Source organism: Lutra lutra, chromosome 1 (assembly GCF_902655055.1).
Source record: "Lutra lutra chromosome 1, mLutLut1.2, whole genome shotgun sequence".
Lineage (NCBI taxonomy): Eukaryota > Metazoa > Chordata > Mammalia > Carnivora > Mustelidae > Lutra > Lutra lutra.
The window spans coordinates 76,210,092-76,230,994 of record NC_062278.1 but is presented as its reverse complement, the minus strand read 5'-3'; the positions used below and the strand labels follow the sequence as shown (position 1 = coordinate 76,230,994).

Sequence of the window (20,903 nt, the reverse complement as noted above, 5' to 3'; positions counted from 1 at the left end):
TATATTGTTTTAGCTATTATTAAATGTGAGATAGAAATATCATGTATTTTTTTTTACTGCCAAATTAGTGGCTTTGGTGGGTGGAGTGTTTATTGAGTTAGTTAGTTGATTGGTTGGTTGGTTGGTGGGTACGTGGGTGGGTTTTTGAAGACTGCAGGTGTAGGGAGAAAGGACTGGTCTAGAATCTAGAGACCTGGACTCTGATCTTAACTGTTCCAAATATCAGCTTAATGACACTGGATAAGTAATTACCTCTTTGGCATTAGTTTTCTCAAATCTAAAAGGAAGGGATTAACTCAGATAATCTTGAAATTCTTACATGATTGAGCTGCCTTCTGATTAGTCCTTTGATAAGTTTGAAGGGATGGTAATTATCAATGAATTAAATATTCTTTTCTTTGTCACGAATGTCTTGTAGCCTTAAATGGATACATGTATGGAAATCTGCCTGGACTTGATATGTGTTTAGGAGACAACGTTTCATGGCACGTTCTCAGTGTGGGATCAGTAGAAGACTTACATGGGATATATTTTTCAGGAAATACCTTCACTTCCTTAGGATCAAGGGATGACACCATAACTCTGTTTCCCCACACCTCCCAGACACTTTTTATGACACCCGATTCTGTAGGTAAGTAGTAGGTCTTCTCTTTCATGCTGAAATGTATCCAGATTATGAAAAACAGTATCTTTACATGCACTGAATATTGTTTGTATAGAAAAAAAGGAACCTACATAAACAGTGCTTAAACAGCCTTTCCCCTGCCCCATGTAATTCAGAGGAACAGTAATATATCATTTCCCAGATCACAAAAATCACCTCCATCCCTCTTGGTTTTCTCTTCCTGGGCTCCAGACTCTAAATCAACCCACACTCCTCAAAAACAATGAAGATGCTTTGAAGCATTTTAACCCATTTTCACTCTATGATCTTCTCTACATCTTACTCTTCCATCCGTTTGTTTCCCAGACCTGCCATCTGCTTTTGCCTTCTCTCTACTCCACTCCTTGAGGGTCTGGCTCTCTAGAAAAATGTTTTCACTTCAATGAGGTCAATTGCTGCTGGTAAATTTTTAAAATCAGAATATTGTTAGGGGCGTCAGAGGAGCCTCCCCTCTGCTCCAAACCTGAGACCCTCATTTGTAAAATAGGGATTGAAGTAATTTACAATCCACAAAAAGGAATAGATAAGGACCAGGTGAGACAGATGTGGCATAGTAAAGCGCCTGGCATATGTTAGATGTTCAATATTAGTGCCTTCATTATCCTGCAGATCCACCTCCACCAAAATAAAATAAATAAATAAAATAAAAATCCATTCATCTTGGTCAAAAACTACTGATACCAATCAAATGCTGGCTACACATTAAGCTAGCCACTCCGTAAATGCCATGGATTGGTATCTGAACTCTTGGTGATAGTGCAGATTCATTCAATTACATTTTCTGCATTTAAAAATTTTCTATTTTACTTTTCAAACAAACAGAACCTGTGATTAAGAGCACTGGGAGGAAAAAAAGAAATCTTCTCCAACACTCATTCTCTCTGCCCTGTGCACTCACTCTGCAGCAAGGGATTTCCTGCCCCTGCCTGCCCCACTTCTTCCGCTCCTTTTCCCTGGAGATGTTTTCCTGGACTTAAGAAAAAAAAATTGCTTCCTTCTTCCTCTCTTTCCTTAACGAGATCAGCCACAGTAAACCCGTGGAGATGCCTGCTATGGGTCAAGAGCTGTTCTCCATGGGCATCACCTCATTCTAAACAAGTACTTCTTCCCAAATCCTTGAGTCTGAAGGTTTTGATTCTTGTTCATCTTCCTGAATCCTACCCTCCGCAAAAACTAACAGCAACAACAGAATCTGGTACAGATGAGACGGAAGAGAGTGTTGGGGATGATAAAGGTAACTTTCAGAAGCAGCATTGGCATGTGATAACCATAAAATTAGCAAAATCAGAGAAAGAAAACCTGAATTCATGTGGAATTCATGGCCTGAACCAGGCTGGAGTTTTTGTTGTTGTTGTTGTTGTTGGGTCCTTGTTTGGGGATTTGGAAGTATGAGTCTGATTGCCTTCCACTTCCGCCACTCTGACCCAAGCCGCACCTTCTCTCATGGATCACTCTGTAGGGTCCTAACAGGTCTCCTTCCCTCTGCACTTGCCCACTGCCATCTGTTCTCAGCACAGCTGCCAGTGTCCTAATCCCACATCAGCTCAAAATCTCACAATGGCTCCCCATTTCAGAGCCACAGACTTTTGGTGGTCCCCAAGAGCCCTTGGGACCCAGCCCTCCAACCCGCACCAAGCTTGACTCCTTTCACCCTTGTTCACTCCACTCCAGACACATGGGCCTCTGGAATGGTCTGCAGACAGACCAAACAGACCCTCAGGTTGGGGATTTTGCTTCATGTTTCCTCTGCCTGGACTGCTCTTGTCCCGCATCCATCCCTCACCTCTCATCTTTGTCCAGGTATCACCCTCCCATCAAGGCCTTCCCTGATCATCCTATAAAATATTGGTCATTGTTCCCTGCCTTCCATACCCCATCCAGAATTCTCAGTCCTCCTGAGACCAGTCTGCTTTTCTCTTCAATCCATAGCACTTCCAACATCCATAAATGTTACCTGCTCTGTTTACGGCAACACCCACCCGGCAATATGAACCCTAAGGGCGTGGATTTTTTTAACCATTTTGTTCACCGATGTTTCCCAAGTTCCTAGAAATAAGCCTGGAATAAAGAACAAGTACCTGCCAAAGTAATGAAAAAAATAATAAATTTTACTGTATTCCATTTGGGGGTTTATATCTTCTAGATGATTTCACAGAGAAAAGAAATCGAACATAAAGCTTTATGCATTCTTTTCTGACTCACCTCCAGGAACTTTTGATGTGGTTTGTATGACAACAGAGCACTATCTAGGAGGCATGAAGCATCAGTACCACGTGAGGCAGTGTGCAGAGCCAAACCCTGACGAAACAGAGTATGAGGAAGAGAAAACCATTTATATCGCTGCGGAGGAAGTTGTGTGGGATTATTCTCCTAGCAGGAAGTGGGAGAAACAACTGCAACATTTACAAGGAGAGAAGTACGGCAGTAGCTTCCATCTCTAGCCGAGAAGGGTTCACTGTGGAGTCCTCTGCTCTTTCTTTTCAGTCTCACTCATGTGTGCTCCTGTTGTGTGTTGTGTATGAGTTTTCTACGGTATGTGTGTGTGATGTGCTTGTGCAGGACAGGTGTGTGTGCATGATATATGTGAGGCACCTGTGTGGTTAGGATATGTTCTAAATATAATGTTTATCTATGTATCTTACCTTTGATTATAAATGATTTCAATTCTTTCTAAATATCTGCCTCACTTACTTCTGGGCTTTGTTTCTCGCTGTCTTTCTTTTCACTCCTTGCATCCAGTTTTCCGGAAGTGTGTTACCATCCCGCCTGACCACTCTTAGGTGTCCTAAACATCACTCGAGCTACATTTAACATTGGGCATCAGTCAGATTTCCCTTTTGTCTTCCTTTGTCTCTGTCAATCTGTCTTCTTTCGGGAACCTCAAATTGGAGACCCTTGTTTTTCTTTTTGTAAAACTCGATTTCTGTCTCTGATTTTAACTTTTGCTATTTGTCCATGTATCAAAACTAAAATTTCCTCTGGAAAACATGTTTTAAAGTACAGAATGAATATCCAGCAATCTTGCCAGTACTGAGAATTTTTTGTTTTTAAGAAGAATTACTTTTCGAGGTAAAGAAGCCTCTAGACATTAATCAATTGTGTTGTTTCAATAATGAGTTCTTCCATATGAGAATTTGTCGAATTTAATGATTGAATTAACTAACTTTGTGGTTTTTTTGGTTTTGTTTTTATTTCCTTAAAGTGAAACGAACATATATTTGGATAGAATTGGAACGTTTCTTGGGTCCAAATACAAGAAAGTCCTATACCGTCAATATGATGATATCACATTCAAGAATCAAACAACTAGAAATGAAGATGAAAAACATCTGGACATACTAGGTATTAATATACGATCAGACTGGTCTTTAAGTTTTTCTTCTTGTCCTCGGCCACCAGAGATAACAATCTCTGAGGTAACAGTTCTCAACACACATTGAGGTTATTGTCCACCTCCACCTTGACAGAAAAGTGCCTATGACATTAATTCTAATTTGTTTGCCAATAGGCACTTTTACTGGGGAAAGGAAACTGATTCAAGTGTTGTTTCATGGAAACTGAAGAGACGATAGAAAGTTACTCTGGTCAGGTTCAGATTACCTGACTGCTTTCCCGCAGAATTCAAGAACTCTAGAGAGACCTTAGAAGTAGCATTTAGAGATCATTTCATTGATACTAAAATGAAGCCCAGAAGCCCTATGGTATTGAGGAGGGGGACCTTTTTGTTTAAATTTAAGTGTTTAATTTAAACATTTCAAGTGTTAATATTTAGTTTCATTTGTCTAACAGTGAGCAAAATTACAGCCATTTCTTCTACCCTTGTCAAGTCAGCTAGGAAAACTACAAGCCACCCAAGCACCTATATGTAACATTTCCCTAAATCTGGCAGGGTCTGCAGAGGTCACATGATATTATCATATGTCAAATGACATTTCTGTATGTTGCATAGTATTTCCAGAAGTCACATGGCATTTATGCTTAAATTTTATTTGGGTCCTGATAACTCTGTGTTTATTGGAGACTATTTTCTTCTTTTTCTTTGTAAGGTTTTATTTATTTATGTATTTGAGAGAGAGTGCACTCACACACACAGAGAGAGGGGGAGGACCAGAGAAGGGAGGGAGAGGGAGAGAGTCTTAAGCATACTCTGCATTGAGTGAGGAGCCCAACATGGGGCTTGATCTCACCACCTGAGATCATGACCTGAGCCGAAACCAAGAGTCAGATACTTAAGCGGCTGAGCCACCCAGGGACCCCTATTGAAACTATTTTCTGGTGTGGGACCCTGAGAAGATGGATTTACATGTTGTTGGAGAAACTCATACTCTTCTTGGCTCCTCATTAGCCTCTCAAGCTTGTCTGTTTGCAACCCCCAGAAGGAGGTCTGTGCTGTCCAGTTCCCACTTGCTGTTGGGTGGCTCCTGTCTTTAGTAACAGCAGGATGTTAGTTTTGCTGGGATCCTGGCTGAATGAATCAAGATAAATAACACAATATGACCCTCTAGATTCCATTCTTATTTATAAAAAAAAAATATCTTACGGAAAAGGGAAAACAGTTCTCTACTATTTGAGAAGGTGGGATGGCCATGGGGACAAAGAGTGGATGTCCCAAGCTAGCATCTCATGTCCAGCAGGTACCTTCAGGGCTCTGATTTCAGTAATTATAGTGCAAATTTGAAGAAATCCTCACTGCTTAATTAATTCATCTCAAAACTGTCTCTGTTTCAGAATTTTTATAGACACTGATATAACTGCTTCTAAATAGAAAGATTTAAAATAAAGTTTTTACCTCCACTTCTTGGCCTGGGATGGAAGGGAGAGAGAGTACAATGAAGGGGTCTTCAGTCTTGAGGGAAAAAGAATCATCTTTGGTCAGTAAAAAGCCCTTCTAGCTCCTGCTAACTCTCCACTAAGGTGAAAAGGGAAAAGGATAAAAGGTTTAAGTGATAAGGTTGGTTAAGAAAGAAAATAAAAGATGTCATTTCTAAATTGTGTGTTTTCATAGGCATTAACTGATGCTACTCAAAATAAATGTTCTGAAGACTTAAATTTTCCAGGCAAAAACTATGTTTCATAAATCATCAATGATCCACTTGTTAAAAGTGTGTTTTATTTGGCTGCATGTTCAGGAAAAAGGATAAAAATAAGTCGCGGTATAAATACTTAAGAGGACAGAGGATTCATAATTTATAATAAATAACAATTTCCAGACATTTTCCTTTTTATATTCCCTAGGTCCTTTAATATTTCTCACTCCTGGTCAAAAAATCCGAATTGTCTTTAAAAATAAAGCCTCAAGACCATATTCGATCCACGCTCATGGAGTGAAAACAAACAATTCCACCGTTGTTCTAACACAGCCAGGTAACTGCTTCAGAAGAGAAAAAAGCTTCACAGTTTTTATGCAGGACTACGTGCTAATGTCTTCTTAAGTATGGGCATAATTCAAGATGAGAGAGACCAGTGGACTAGTAGGAAGGGTCTAAAGAAGGAGTTTGGGAGCGAGTTCCTTTTGCAAGTCTTGAGTTTGCTTCTGGGATGGGTACCATGAGAAAAACTCCCCCGGGTATATAATTTCTTCTAGAACCACCTTCCCTCCCATCTCTCCACCCATTCAGCTGCCAGTATTATAGGCTATACTCCAACTCTCCAATTCAAGTGCTAAAGTAGGAGTTGAGTATACAATGCAGTGTGTGACGAAGGGGTAGGGAGAGAGAGACACTAAAAGGAAGTCATGAACTTCATGTATTAACATTTCTGTGGTAATGCCATTATACAGCATGCATTCTTTATACCTCAGATAAAAATAAGTGATTTTTAATTTTATTTCTTTATTTGAGAGAGAGAGCACAAGCAGGGGAAGCAGCAGGCAGAGGCTGAGGGAGAAGCAATCTCCCCACCAAGCAGGGAACCCCATGTGGGGCTTGATCCCAGGACACTGGGATCATCACCTGAGCTGAAGGTAGATGCTTAACTGAACTGAACCACCCAGGTGCCCCCCAAACAAATGCTTTTTAATATATGCCCAGGGAGCAGACCCTGAAATGAAAATGTGTGGGCAGATAGTGCTCTTGGGATCAAAGGCTATGGAGAGAAAGACAAAGACACAGAATTGGGCACAGGAAGAGCTTGCATTGAGATGCTGCCTCAGTAGAAATCACAGCCATCCCTAGAAGTTCTGAAGAGAGGATGGTCCTCAGTTGCCCTGAGTTGGGATGAGAAAGCTGGGCCTTTCTGCCCCTGCATCTGTCATTGGATGTAAGCCTGGGTGAGGTGGCTCTCTTCTACCAAGGCTATCTCAGAAGCTGATGGACAGCCTGTGGAGCAATGATTCCTTCATTCTTAAAGGGGAACCTGAATGTCTACTATAGTTGACTACCAAAACAAGTAGTTCTGGGAATTAAGGATATCAAGGAAAGAGCCAAATTCAGAAAGGAAAGATGCACGGGGCAGAGGGATGAAAGAGACATTTTGATGGCAGGTGAAATATTCCCTTTTGGATTAAAAAAAAAAAAAAAAAAAAGATAGTCCCATGGTAGTGCCAACATGAATCTCCTACCAAGAGAGTTTGCAAGTCAGCACTCTGTTCTCATTGGAGAAGGATTCCATTGCTTACATTCTACAAACACTTCTGGGTTCCCGCTGTGCTCAGGCCCTGTGTGGTGAGCTGGAAGGGGAGGGCTGGTACTAAGTTGTTAAAAACAACTTGGCGGAGATGCTTAGGAAAATTAATTTAAGCCTCTGGAAGTGGGAGACACAGGATTATATAGCAAGGCACAGGAGTGGAAGGAGGTGTCCAAAAAAACTTCTCTGAAATAGGCAAGAGTATAGGATTTAGATTCCATAGGGCTAATGCAAATGCTCTGGGAACAGGGAAGAGGCCCATGTGATCTATAAACTAGAAGGTTCAGAGCTGGAATTCAAAACAAGTCTGTCGTGTTGCAAAGCCTGCATTATCTTCACCACAATAATATTTGGTGAACACATGAGTTCAATATGTAATGACTGACATTTTTCAATGGCAAAATCACTGTAAGGTTTTGATTCAGTAACCCAGAGACGGTGAGAGGCAGCAGTGAGAGTTATGTCAACTTCACCCTGTGACCCGAGCAATGCCTTATTTGGACCATCTTGTCTAATCCCTAAATTCCCATTTTATGTGCAGGAGGAAACAGAGGCTCAGAAACTATAAACACGTTGACCAAGACCACAGAGCTAGGAGGGGTAGAGCCAGAAGTAGAAACTAGGACTCTGTCACCTAATATGTGTATAGCTTCAGGGTTTGCTTGTTATCTCCCTAAAAACATGGGCTTTAAAAGATTCTGTATATAAACACTGTATTTGTCTATTTTAGGAGAGATCCAAACATACATTTGGCAGATTCCGGAAAGAACTGGTCCTGCCTCAAAGGACTTTGAGTGCATACCTTGGTTTTACTACTCGACCGGGGATGTGGTTAAGGTAAACGTTAAATCAAGTCATCCTTTTTTTTCTATCTCCTCTTGGAAATCATAATGAAAGAAAGAAGGAATTGATTTGTGTTTTAAAAAAAAATCTTAGTTCTATGTAATCTTTCATTTAAGTGACCTGAATCCTGCTCAGCTTTTAATTCAACAGATGTTTGCTTTTTCCAAGAGCAAGATCATTGCATTATGATTACTTCAATTCATGGTATTTTCTAAAATGCCACTGTGAATTGGAAAATATAATAATATCCTCTTCTTTGCTTTGTTAGATTTGGATTACAGAAAACAAAGTATGGAGTTAAAAGTCTCTGATGAATGAGAAATAAACATATACAGATGTATATAGCTTTTTAAAACCATCAATGCTGGCGTTCAATTTATTTTCATTTAACAACAACAACAAAAGTCTCGTCTCCAAACTTTTAGTTATTTTGGCCTGCTCTCTGCCTAGAACAAGAATCTACACAGACACTCAACCCCAAACCAAAATGAGTATAAACAAACCAAGGCTCCTAGCCGGAAGTGGCTCTGGGGGCGGAGGCGTTGCATGGCCAAGGATCCGAGACCTTTAGACTTCACTGCCCGCCAACTCCAATGCCAAGAAATTCTAATTAAAAACAAAGCTCTGGGTTTTTGTTTTTTATTTCAAAAATAGAGCTAAATCCACTGAGGAATGTGACTAAAATCCCTCTCAGGAGTTAGTTATTCTCGTCAGACTTCAGCTCGAATGAGTGAGATGACCGTTTTTCCTCAGTCAAGGATTTAACATGTCAAACATTTTCTTAGTCGCAGACTTAGAATCCCAATGACTACAAACTCACGATCTGAACTCATTAGAACTCAACCTTTATTCTACTCATTTCACTGGTTGGGGGACATTTTTAATTTTGGGCACAGTTGATAATCTTGCTTTGCCTCTTCAGGATCTTAACAGTGGACTGGTAGGCCCTTTGATCGTGTGTCGCAAAAACACCAAAGCCAGCATAGTTCACCGTGTGCTCCACTTTATGATTTTTGATGAGAACAAATCCTGGTACTTTGAAGAAAATGTCAACACCTATTCTTCAGATCCAAACAACATAGACAGGAATGATGAACAGTTTGACCTCAGCAACCAAATGCACGGTAATGTCCACTAGCTGCCTCAACAGCTGGAGCCTGTACGGTGTTTTCATACAAAGGGAACAGGGGAGGGTTCACACTTACCAGACTTGGCAGTATAGAGAAGGCAATCACATAGGACTGTGGAGTGGATCACGTGGCCCAGGCTGGCAAACTTTTTCCATAAAGGGTCAGAGAGTAAAGAGTGTAGACTTATCTCTACCATAGGCTATATTTTACTCTGCCATGGGGCACAAGGGCACCCACAGATAAGATATAAAGAAATGGAAGTGGCTGTGAGCCAATATAAAACTTCATTTATGGACACTGAAGTTTGTTTTTCATAAAATTTCATGTTGGGAAGCATTCTTTTTCGGTTTTTTTAACCACTTAGAAATTTAAAAACCATCCTGCACTCAGGGGCCAGAGAGAAACAGGAAGTAAGAGGGCTGGATCTGGCCTAAGGGCTGTAGACTTAGCTGCAAGACAAATTCCAATGCTTCTGGAACCACACAGGTGATGTAAAACCAAGAATACCAGCTATCATTTCTGGGGATTTCCTACACACCTTTCTAAGTCTCTTACCTGGACAGACACAGGGAGAGGTGGGGCTTGTGGCAAATTGGTGAGCACATGGTCTCATCCAATTTCCCACCAGGCAGAATGTTAAAAAACCCCATGCTCATCAACCAAAATTCTTTTGTCGATGGCTTATGAATAGGCTCATCCTGTTTATGCCCCCCCCCATCTAGAATCACAGTAATGAGCCAATTATTCAAAGAACAAGCACATAAACAATCTCACTTGAGATTGTTTATGTGACTGATTGACAGCCACATTCAGTCAGACTTCTGGTCCCAGTCCTTTCACGGGCGGAAGCTCCGGGATGCAACTAGGTAAGGGATCCTTAAGTAAGGCAAACCCAAATGTGATCTCTTTCAACTTCTTCATTTTCTTCCCACAAGATACATACAGTAAATTTGAAACTAATTCAAGGACTGCATCTTTGCTACCCATCATCTTTTAATATGCCTTGTGGAGGGCACAGAGCACCACACTGGTGCTGAGGAGATACAAAGGCCAGTAAGATGAGGCATCCTCTCTAGAGTTGTTCACAGCACAGGGCTGGCCCATTTCTGCTGACCTGGAAGGGTGGGGGTGGTGGTGGTGCTGGAACAGAAATATCAACACAGTGCTGTGTTTTAAGTTCTTATTTCTAAGATGGTCTTCCTGAAGGGGAGAGGACTTTAAGTTGAATATTTAAAGATGCATGGGAGTCTGTCTAGTAAAGAGGGAGGGGGATGACATTCCAAGTAGATAGAAGAATGTGACCTAAGAAAGAAAGAAAAGCCCACAGAATTGTGCAAGACCTTGAATACCATGTTAAGAATTTAGACACTGATCTAAACTGGGGTTTCTCAAGCTTACCACTATTCATATTTTTGGTCTGGTAACTATTGGGAGGGGGTTGTCCTTGTACATCATAAGATGTTCAGCAGCCTGCTTACCCTCCAGCCCTGGGAAGCCAGTAACACCTTCCCCCAAGTTGTGCAACTCAGAATATCTCCAGGCACTGCCAAATGTCCCCTGCAGGACAATATCCAGTTAAAGACCACTGTGCGGAAGGCACCAAAGGCACCAGACGAGGGAACAGTAAGTAGAGGTGCATACTCTAGGAACCACTCTGGCGGTCAGCCAGGCCTTCATGCTCCAGGCCTCGTCTGAGCAGCATCAAGCATCGCTTGGGAGCTTGTTAGAAATGCAGAATTTCAGACGAAACAGATCTAGTAAATCATAATCTGCACTGGAATAAGATTCTAAGGATACATACACATTAAAGTCTGAGAAGCACAGTCAAAAGCAGTCTCCTAGTTTTTTCTATTTCTAGTATATCCCTCCATCAGCTAAAAGTGTTAGAACCCAACCTCCATAGATATATGGTTATAAATTAGATATTTGTACCACTGAATTAAAGCATTTTTGGCATTTCAACAGGCGAACATGAAATAGAAAAGTAAAAAGGAGTTAATAATTATTATACAAAATATTTTATTTATATTTATCTTAATATTTAATTATTAAACCTCAAATATTAATATTTAATATTTATTAAAATAAATTATTTGTATATAATTACATATATTAATTACATAATTTATATAAATAATATATCATTTATATGGTTTATATATAACTACATATAATTTATATAGTTTTTATATAAATTTATATAATCTATATATTTAAATTTAAATTTAATTTAAATATTATATATTTATATATTGATATAAATTATCAATATCATATATTACAATTATATTATTATATATTATATAATTAATGTATAATTTAGTATATATTCATGCATTAATATTAAAATACAGTATGAATATATTATATAATTTATAATTCAATTATATTAATTATTACATATTAATATATTACACATATTAATATTAATATGTTACATACTAGTATAATTACATGTTATATTACTGTTACATTATATGTTAATACAATATTATATATGATTACATTATATTATAATAATTTTATATATCATAGCATATATTTAATTATATATTAAGTTAATATTAACTTATATATTATATATAAATTATATTATATATTATATTATATATTAACTTAATATATAATATGTAATTATATATTAATGATGACTAAATTATATAACTGATTATATATAATTATATGTATATATAATTATATGCATACATAAAATACATAAATTATATATTATACCTATAATTAAATTAATATTTTTTTCCTATTACTCTTTGGAAACCACAGCTATAGAGGATTAGAACTAGAGAGAGAGCGAAAGAAAAAGGCCCTGACCCCAGCCCAAAGGCCATTCTACTCATACCAGTGACAGACCATGAAGGTCTGAATAACAGCAGTCAAAGAAGAACACACTCAATTTCTAAGCCTCTTACGATCACTTTAAACATACTTTAAATATAGAGACACATTTAAGTATCCATCAGTTTATGTATCCATAGTGGTGAAATATTCTAGTGCAACCCAATTACTTAAAGCAAGCTCAACTCCTCATTTCCTGAGGCAAGAAAAACTCCCTGGAATTAGACTCATCCAAATGAATGGATGGTTTGGTCATGTTTTACAGCTTCCTTAGACGGAATTTAACTTCCTCATGGCCTCTGAAAACACTTATGATACTTTCTATGAGGTGTTTTTTTTTTTAAACCTACATTATTTTACTTTATTTTTTTCTTTTCTTTTTTTTTTTAAGATTTTATTTATTTGTTTGACAGACAGAGATCACAAGTAGGCAGAGAAGTAGGCAGAGAGATGGGGGAAGCAGGCTCCCTGCCGAACAGAGAGCCTGATGCGGGGCTCGATCCCAGGACCCTGGGATCATGACCTGAGCCGAAGGCAGAGGCTTTAACCCACTGAGCCACGCAGGTGCCCCAAACCTACATTATTTTAAATCTTTGTTGAATATAATACAGTGTATCCCTCCACAGCAATTAACGGAAGAATGTTTGGAAATAACCAAGGTCTGACGTTCCATGTTGGGGATGAAGTGAATTGGTATCTGATTGGCATGGGGAGTGAATCTGACCTGCACACGGTTCACTTTCACGGCCACAGCTTTGAATACACGGTAAGAGCCCTGGGCAGCGTCATCTATTATTGTTGCGTCTTGTGAAGCAGTTACGGGGGCAGCATGGCAGGATAACAGCACTAGAAAGGAAATGACCCAGCCAGAACTGAAGTTCAACACCTACAATCTATAACATACCAGGTACATGTAAATAATTATACATTTAGCTCTTTGTGTCCTGTGGACACTCAGGAAATGCTTATGAATGCACGAAGGGCACTTCTCACTCTAATCTGGTGTTACCTGATAGGTAAATAAGACTTCTATAATCATCTCGAGTTTCACCCTTTCTATTCCAACTTTTGTTTTCAAACCCTTAGTAACTTAAGAGAAAAACAATTGGAACACATACATTTTGCCACACTTTCTTTCTTTCTCCATTTTTCTGAACCCCATTTAATTGCATAACATCATGGTTCTTCACCCCAAGTACTAAATAAAGTCATGTGCACCCTAAGACTAAAGAATCTCTGCCCCATTGTGCTAACATTATCACACCCCACATTAATTCAATAATATAATCTATCATATAATCCATCAAATAGTCCCAGTTATCCCCAAAATGCTCTTTCTAATGAAAATCTAATGATTTTGTTTTGTTTTTAATTCAGGATCTAATCAGCTATACATAGCATTTGGTTGTCATTGTCATATCTCTCCTAAAATAAGTGATTTTTTTTTTCTTGATCCTTCATGGCATTTCATTTTTGAAGGGTCCAGGCCAGTTGCTGACCATTGTAGAATGTCCCATATTCTGCCGTGGTCTGATAGTTTCCTCGTGATCAGAGCCATGTCAAACATTCTTGACATGAACAGCACATAGGTGATATTATGTGCTTTCCATGTCACACCAAGAGGTACATGCTGACAAGAGGTACTGACATTGTTTGGGCTGTTTGATAACTTTATTGGGATGATCCCTACTATTTTTCTCCATTTATAAAAGCATCATTTTCCCCTTGTAATTAATAAGCAACCTATGAAGTGATTTTTTTAAACATATCTTATTCTCCAACTATATTTCACCTTGTAGTTTTAAAAAGGATTCATTGATGAGTGTTCCTGGAATCAATTTTTACACTGGGAGTTATAAATGGTAACTTTCTAATTCTGTCATTCCTTCAGCATTTGTTATAACATAAAAATGCAGAATTAGGTGACAATTGGCTTTATGGTAACCTTTTAAAATAATTATCTTCATCTTTTTCTCTTGTATGTATTCTTAGTCTCTTTATTTCTCTGTCTCAATAGCTTTTCCCCCATCTCACCTTCATACTCTTTACCGAGGTTGTTTCACTGACCATCTTTTCCTGGACATCTCTCTAATTTATTAAAAGTATTTTAAGGTTTATCCTTCCCCTTTTCAGTGTCCGGGTTAGTGTCACTTATTTACTTAAGGAGCATTTTCTTTATCTCTTCATCCTCATTCCTTATATACACATTAATGTACAATTGAGGACCAATTATATTTCATGCATTTGACACCTCATTTAGTTCAGCCACTTGGCATAATACAGTTCACCTTTTGGCATTGATAAAAGTTTCACATAAAGCTTTCCTAGATTCTAGGAGCGCCTGGGTGGCTCAGATGGTTAAGCCTCTGCTTTCAGCTCAGGTCATGATCCCAGGGTCCTGGGACTGAGTCCCGGATCAGGCTCCCTGCTCAGTGGGGAGCCTGCTTCTCCCTCTCCCTCTGCTTCTCCCCCTGCTTGTGCTCTTTCTCTCTCTCTGCCAAATAAATAAATAAAATCTTTAAAAAAAAAAAAAAAGCTTTCCTGGATTCTAGATGTATTATATTAGCTTCTGTAATGCTCAGCCTCAGACAAATTCGATGAGTCTGCATGACTTGATTTGCACCAAGCTTTATCAGTGTGCTGCTTTCTTTTCTGTCCTTTAATGAACACATTTATTCCTCTTAAACTTATTTGTTTTGGCTTAAGAACTATTTTTATTATTCTAGGGAATTTTACATGACAAAGTAGACAGAATAATATAATGATCTCCTTTACCCTCCACCCAGGGCCAACAATCATGAGCTTCTCCTATTGCCATCTACATTCCTTGTGTTTTTGAAGGAAAAGCCTTGATACAAGGGTTGTTATTCATAAGTGTTTACATTAGATTTTAAAGATTACAACAAAAGAGAGAGATTTAAACTCCGGGTATAGTTTTTAAGTACGTTTAATGTTTAGTTCAGATCAGTTCAGTTTGGCAAGTGCTTCTGACATTCCTAGAACCATGCCAAGCGTTGAGTGGAGAGAAAATAAAGAGTTAGCTCTACATAAATGTTTATAATATAAGGCATCAAGTTAAGTGGAATTTGTGGTAACATTTCTATAATGTTAATTAAAGCTAACCTTGATTAAGTACTTCTTATGTACCAAATGCTATGCTTAGTTTTTTGCATGGATTTCTCATTGAGCCTTCCTAGAGATAGGCACTATTTTATCACTGTTTTATAAGGGAATGAAATGAAGGATTAATAAGATGAAGAACTTTCTCATAAACAATAATGAGTAGAAGTAGAATTTGAACCCCCAACTCTTACTCTAGAGTCCCTCACTCTCTACCTCTTCACAAAATTGCTCTTTTCGAAAGAATCCTATTAAATTTAAGAAAAAAAAATGAACAAACAAAGAAAAAAAGAGACAAACAGGAAACCAGACTCTTAAATACAGAGAGGAACTGGTGGTTGCCAGAGAGGAGGTGGGTGGGAGGGTGAGTGAAATAAGGGAGAATGAGAGTATGCTGATCATGATGAGCACTGAGAAAGGTATAGAATTGTTGAATCGTTATATTGTGCACCTGAAACTAATGTAACACCATATGTTAATTATACTTGAATTTAAAAACAAGAATAATCCTATTCCTAGTACCAGCAGCTGTCAGTTCTAGCCACTCACTCTTAACCTCCCTCAGATGATCACGAATAGTCTTCCCCTCCCTTGAGGTGAAATTTAATTACTCTAGCATTAATGCAGCCTCAGGGCTTTACTCTCTGGAACTCCTGAGTATAGCAAAGCAGCCCTCTGGGGTTACTCACTTGGTCTTGGAACAGCCAGTCGCCTGTTCCCTGAGGCTGTGGTCTCCCTTGATGCCAGGGCTCCAGATACATGGTGCACATTTACTGGTGACTGGAACATTGTCAATTCTTAGTTAAAATTGTTTAGTATTGTTCTCTACATTTCTGACATCTTAGAAATGGATCCTTGCCCCCCATTTTATTGTCACTGTAGATGCAAAATTAATCTTCCTAAATAAAAATGGCTCAGGCCCCAATCTACAGCTGGTAGAAAACACCTTGCCTCTCTGCTCTCTATTTTCCAGTATCTCCCACTCTCACTTCATGCTTCTGCTCACCTCCCTTACCTCTCGCCTCACATGGCTGGCATTTTCTCATCTCTGTGCATCTCCAGAATGGAACACACCCCCATTTCCTCTGACTCCCCTTAACAACCACAAAAACAAGGCCACCGTGGGTCATAGACGCTTAGTGAAATTTTGGAGGTAGATGAAGAATTTCCCCCCCAATACTACACAGTGAAAGCATTTACCATTTGACTTAAACATCCCTGTCTTCAGTTATCCCTCTACCATGCATTACTGTGAAACACTGGCTGTCCACCTTTTTCTCTTACACTCAGTACTTCTTTCCTCACACTCTTCCTCTCCAGATTTGCTTGACATCTGTCCTCTCCTCAAATTATTCCAGACCCCATCTTGAGCTGCATTCTTCAACATGCCCCCATCCTCCAAATACCTCCCATTGCATTATTCAGAGCAATTCATCTCCTTCCTATGCTCTTCCAAATCCATCCTGATCCAGCCAGGCCAGGCCCTAGGGCTTCATTTTTCAAAATCAAAGTAGCTTGCAGAGGAGGTAGTCTTCTGAACATCTGGTTCTTTGTTTAGGAGAACAAATAGTCCCTAAGGCCCTCAGTCTTCAGTTCTGACCCCAGAAGGCAGATGAGCTCCTCTCCTTCCTGTAACCATGAGTTTTCCTGATTAGCTACACCTCAAGAAATGGTCATCTCACATCCCCAACATCCTTAGTTAGAAATACTTCAGTTAAAATTTTTGGGATTTATAAGACCGGATGTTGTCTGAAATCTAGAGCTTTCTTCTGCAGGAGGCGCTGACAAGGTATCTAACACCAAGAATGACACAAGATCCCTTTAGAGTGAGATGTTTCTCTGTGGCCTATCCCTGAAATGTTCTCAGACTTGCTCCTCCTTGAAACCCTCACTTGTACTCCGAAGAGAAGTGCAATGGCACCTAATGTTTTCTAATTGTTGTCTAACAAAGTATTTTAGAATTGATAAGATATATAAATGACTAATACCTTTTATGTTATTTAATGGTGTTTTGTCTCCTTATTGAGGATACGGGACTGTATCGCTCTGACGTTTATGACCTTCCTCCTGGAGTGTATCAGACTGTAAAAATGTATGCAAGAGATGTTGGGACCTGGTTATTTCATTGCCATGTTAGTGTTCACATTGAGGCTGGAATGGAAAGCACTTACACTGTAATCGAATGAAAAGGTAAGCCAAATTAATTTGAAGTGATCATATTTAAATTAACTCTGTTTATATAAGGATATCTGACCCACTGAACTTTACATGATCTGACACACTATTCATTCATTTAAAGATTACTGTTTTGAAGGATACCTAGGTGGCTGAGTTGATTAAGCATCCAACTCTTGATTTCAGCTCAGGTCATGATCTCAGGATCATGAGATGGAGCCCTACATCAGGCTCTACACTCAGCTGGGAGTCTGCTTGAGATTCTCTCTCTCCCTCTCCCTTTGTCTCCCCCCCCCCACTCTCTCTCTCACTCTCTCTTTCTCTCTAAAAGACATAAATAAATCTCAAAAACCCTCAAAGATTACTGTTTTGAGATGACTAAGAAACTCTGGTCTTATCTTCTTTCTCAAACTTAGATAACTGTTTCTAATCTGATAAAAGATACTCTAGAGTTATATGCATTATTTCCAGACTCATATAACATACACATAAGGATTTGAACAATTTATAGAAGATGAAACACAAATGGCTATTGAGCCTATAAAGATATCTAACCTCGCTAATAATCAAATCACTTAAACATTGTATTTAAACAACAGTCAAATACAGTTGTTGAGTAAGGAAGCTATTGATTTGGCAAAGATTTCTTTTTTCAAAGATAGTATCAGTAACAGTGTGGTGAGGTAGGTTTATTACATATACTCTGATAGAATTATAGAATTATAAAGTGTTTCCACAACTCTTGAAGGAAATTAAATAATGATTACATATTTTTTCGTATTCAAGTGATACTTTATTTCTTCTTATTCCTTTCTCCTCTCTCTCTAACACATTTTACTACTAACAACTTTAGGATGAAAATAGTATCTTTCTTTCTGAGATTTTCATCAGTTCCTTAGTTACTTAGGCTCTCCATGAAGTCATTACTCTTCGGTCTCTTGATATAATGATTTAATATTTTGACTCAGTTACTTCTTAGAAAATCATGAAACTTTCTTTTCCACAGCATAAATATCTTTCTGATATGAGTGTTGACAAGTCCATGAGCAGAGCTAAAGCTACTGAAGAAGGGATGAAGGAATCCAGGGCCTGGCTGAAGACTCATGGCAATCTACCAGGAAAACAAGCTTGAAATACACTTTTTTTTTTGGTCAGTTTTGTGTGTGAGCTTCCTCTTTCTGTCAACTGTGCCACAGGGGTAGAGTCTATAGTGGTATAACAAGGTTTTCAACACATAGTGAAGGGAGTGGGCAAGAGGAACAAAGACAGCAGGTACAATCTGAACTCTAGCTCAGAAAGAAAATACACAATCCAAGACTAAACTACACCATCAGTAAGTGTCAAAAAAAAAAAAAAAAAAAGAAAGAAAGAAAAGAAATTCTCATAGCATGGTTGAAAATTTGAATCAGTATTTAAAATGCAAATTCATGTATTATTATTAAACTGCAGGTTATAGAATGTATAAGTGACAGTTTTCCAGAACCAAGAATAAGGCCTCATGCTCTGTCTTTGTATCTGGCAATATTAATATTTGGGATGTGTTCTGCTACAAGTAACATAAAACCCAGCTAAGCTAACTGAAACCAAAGCCAGCTAAGAGGATTACCAATGGTGTTTGTCGCAAACTTTTAAGTAAGCTAGGAGCCTGCTAGGGTTGGTCCAGTAACTTGATGGTGCAAGGGCCAGTGTCTTTAATGTCCTTGGTATTTCCCTCATGACTGTTGCCTCATGATTGCAAGATGGTTGCTGCAACTCCAAATATTGCATATATACTGAAGGTAGAGAAGAAGGAAAAAAGAGTAGCACCAACCACATATTCTTTTTTTTTATCAGAAAAGTAAGTCTTCTGAGGAGACCCAGCCAACTTCTTCTGTCTCATTGGTCAAACCCCTACTCTCTGGCTATTCCTAACAGCAAGGAATGCTGGGAAAGAGGTTTTGTAGCCTTTGTAGAGGGAATAACAAGAAGAGGGGACTACAAATGTCTTGTGGGTTGGCTAAAAAACAGCTTATGCCTTAGACAATAAGAATATTTAAAATCAGAAATTAGTTAAATAAAAGGGTTCAACATGAGCATTGAAACCAAAGCCATACTTTTCATTTTTTTTTACTTACAACTTCTTAACTTCACAGATAATACATAAATACCCGGAATCTTATCAGACAAATCCCTGACATCATTTCATTTTACCCCAAGGTACTCCAACTTGTGTCTCCTGAAAAGTACTTCTAAAAATTAATATGCTAATAATGCTATGATAACACTGGACAAAATTAACAATACTACTTCACTCTATGCTATTGAAACTAATAAGAACCTGCAAAGTATGGATGAAACTAGCCACCCTTCTTTCCCATGAGAAGCATCCCTTTCTGAGAATTTTAAAGGTGTGCCTGATGAAACTACACCATTGTGTAAGAAATTGCTAAAGCTGTTGTCCAAATCTCACCAAAGTAATACTTAACTTCACCTACTCATTCACTTATGAACACAATCCTAGACTTTGGGATTCAGAGGTGGACAGGAGTCATAGTCTAGTAAAATGAACCCTAATTTAATGGCTACATGAAGTGTGATTTGATGAATCGAGTTGTATGGAAAAGTAGTCAATGGCATACATCTTAACAGGAACAGTTGAAGACGAAGAATGCATCAGTGGGATGTTTCTCCTGCACAACTATTCAAGGGTCCTCTCATTGTAATGATGAGTACTCATCATTTCAACAGAAATATCATTAGTGCAAAAAAAATTTTTTAAAAAGGAATATGCTTGGGTGCCTGGGTGGCTCAGTGGGTTAGGCCGCTGCCTTCGGCTCAGGTCATGATCTCAGGGTCCTGGGATCGAGTCCCGCATCGGGCTCTCTGCTCAGCAGGGAGCCTGCTTCCCTTCCCCTCTCTCTGCCTGCCTCTCTGTCTACTTGTGATCTTCTCTCTGTCAAATAAATAAATAAAATCTTTAAAAAATAAATAAATAAAATAAAATAAAAAGGAATATGCTTTAAGAATATACACTTTTTTTGGCCAAATTCTATACTTACCAAGAAAATTTTGTTCCATAACTTGATTTTCTAAGAAGATCTATGACCAAATTTTTTAAAAGGTTAATAATATATGGCACATCTGATTGGCTCAGGTGGTAGAGTATGCAACTCTTGATCTCAGGGTCATGAGTTCAAGTTCCATGTTGAGTATAGAGATCACTAAAAAAAAAAAATTGAAATAAAAAAAAAAGACTGATAATAAAAGCCTATTCTCCTTTACTTTTAAATGAATACATTACTATATTGACTAATTACTCAAGTTGGCAAAATTATCCAAAGTGAGCCCTCTAAACCTAGTCATCTTTTTGTAAACTGACAAAATGAAAGCTCTGAATCTTCCAACTGCCAGCCAGACCCTGGCCCGAATCCTTCCACAGCACAGAGAGACTGGGAAGCTCAGCCCAACATGGTCTCAAGCCATGTTCTAATGCCCTCAGGATCATAGTGCATCTC

At 38.6% G+C, this 20,903-nt stretch overlaps 1 protein-coding gene across 1 annotated transcript in view; it reads left to right on the top strand.

Annotated features, from left to right (window-relative positions):
- LOC125079253 (ceruloplasmin-like) overlaps positions 1-18,515 on the top strand; it is a 30,649-nt gene extending 12,134 nt beyond the window's left edge. The window contains exons 11-19 of the mRNA XM_047692776.1: positions 419-631; positions 2,873-3,080; positions 3,867-4,006; positions 5,900-6,028; positions 8,019-8,125; positions 9,054-9,255; positions 12,741-12,880; positions 17,262-17,424; positions 18,416-18,515. Of these exons, the coding sequence (XP_047548732.1) occupies positions 419-631; positions 2,873-3,080; positions 3,867-4,006; positions 5,900-6,028; positions 8,019-8,125; positions 9,054-9,255; positions 12,741-12,880; positions 17,262-17,420 (1,298 nt within the window). The 3' untranslated portion in view covers positions 17,421-17,424; positions 18,416-18,515. The remainder of the gene's footprint in view (positions 1-418; positions 632-2,872; positions 3,081-3,866; positions 4,007-5,899; positions 6,029-8,018; positions 8,126-9,053; positions 9,256-12,740; positions 12,881-17,261; positions 17,425-18,415) is intronic.
- The last annotated feature ends 2,388 nt before the right edge of the window (positions 18,516-20,903 follow it).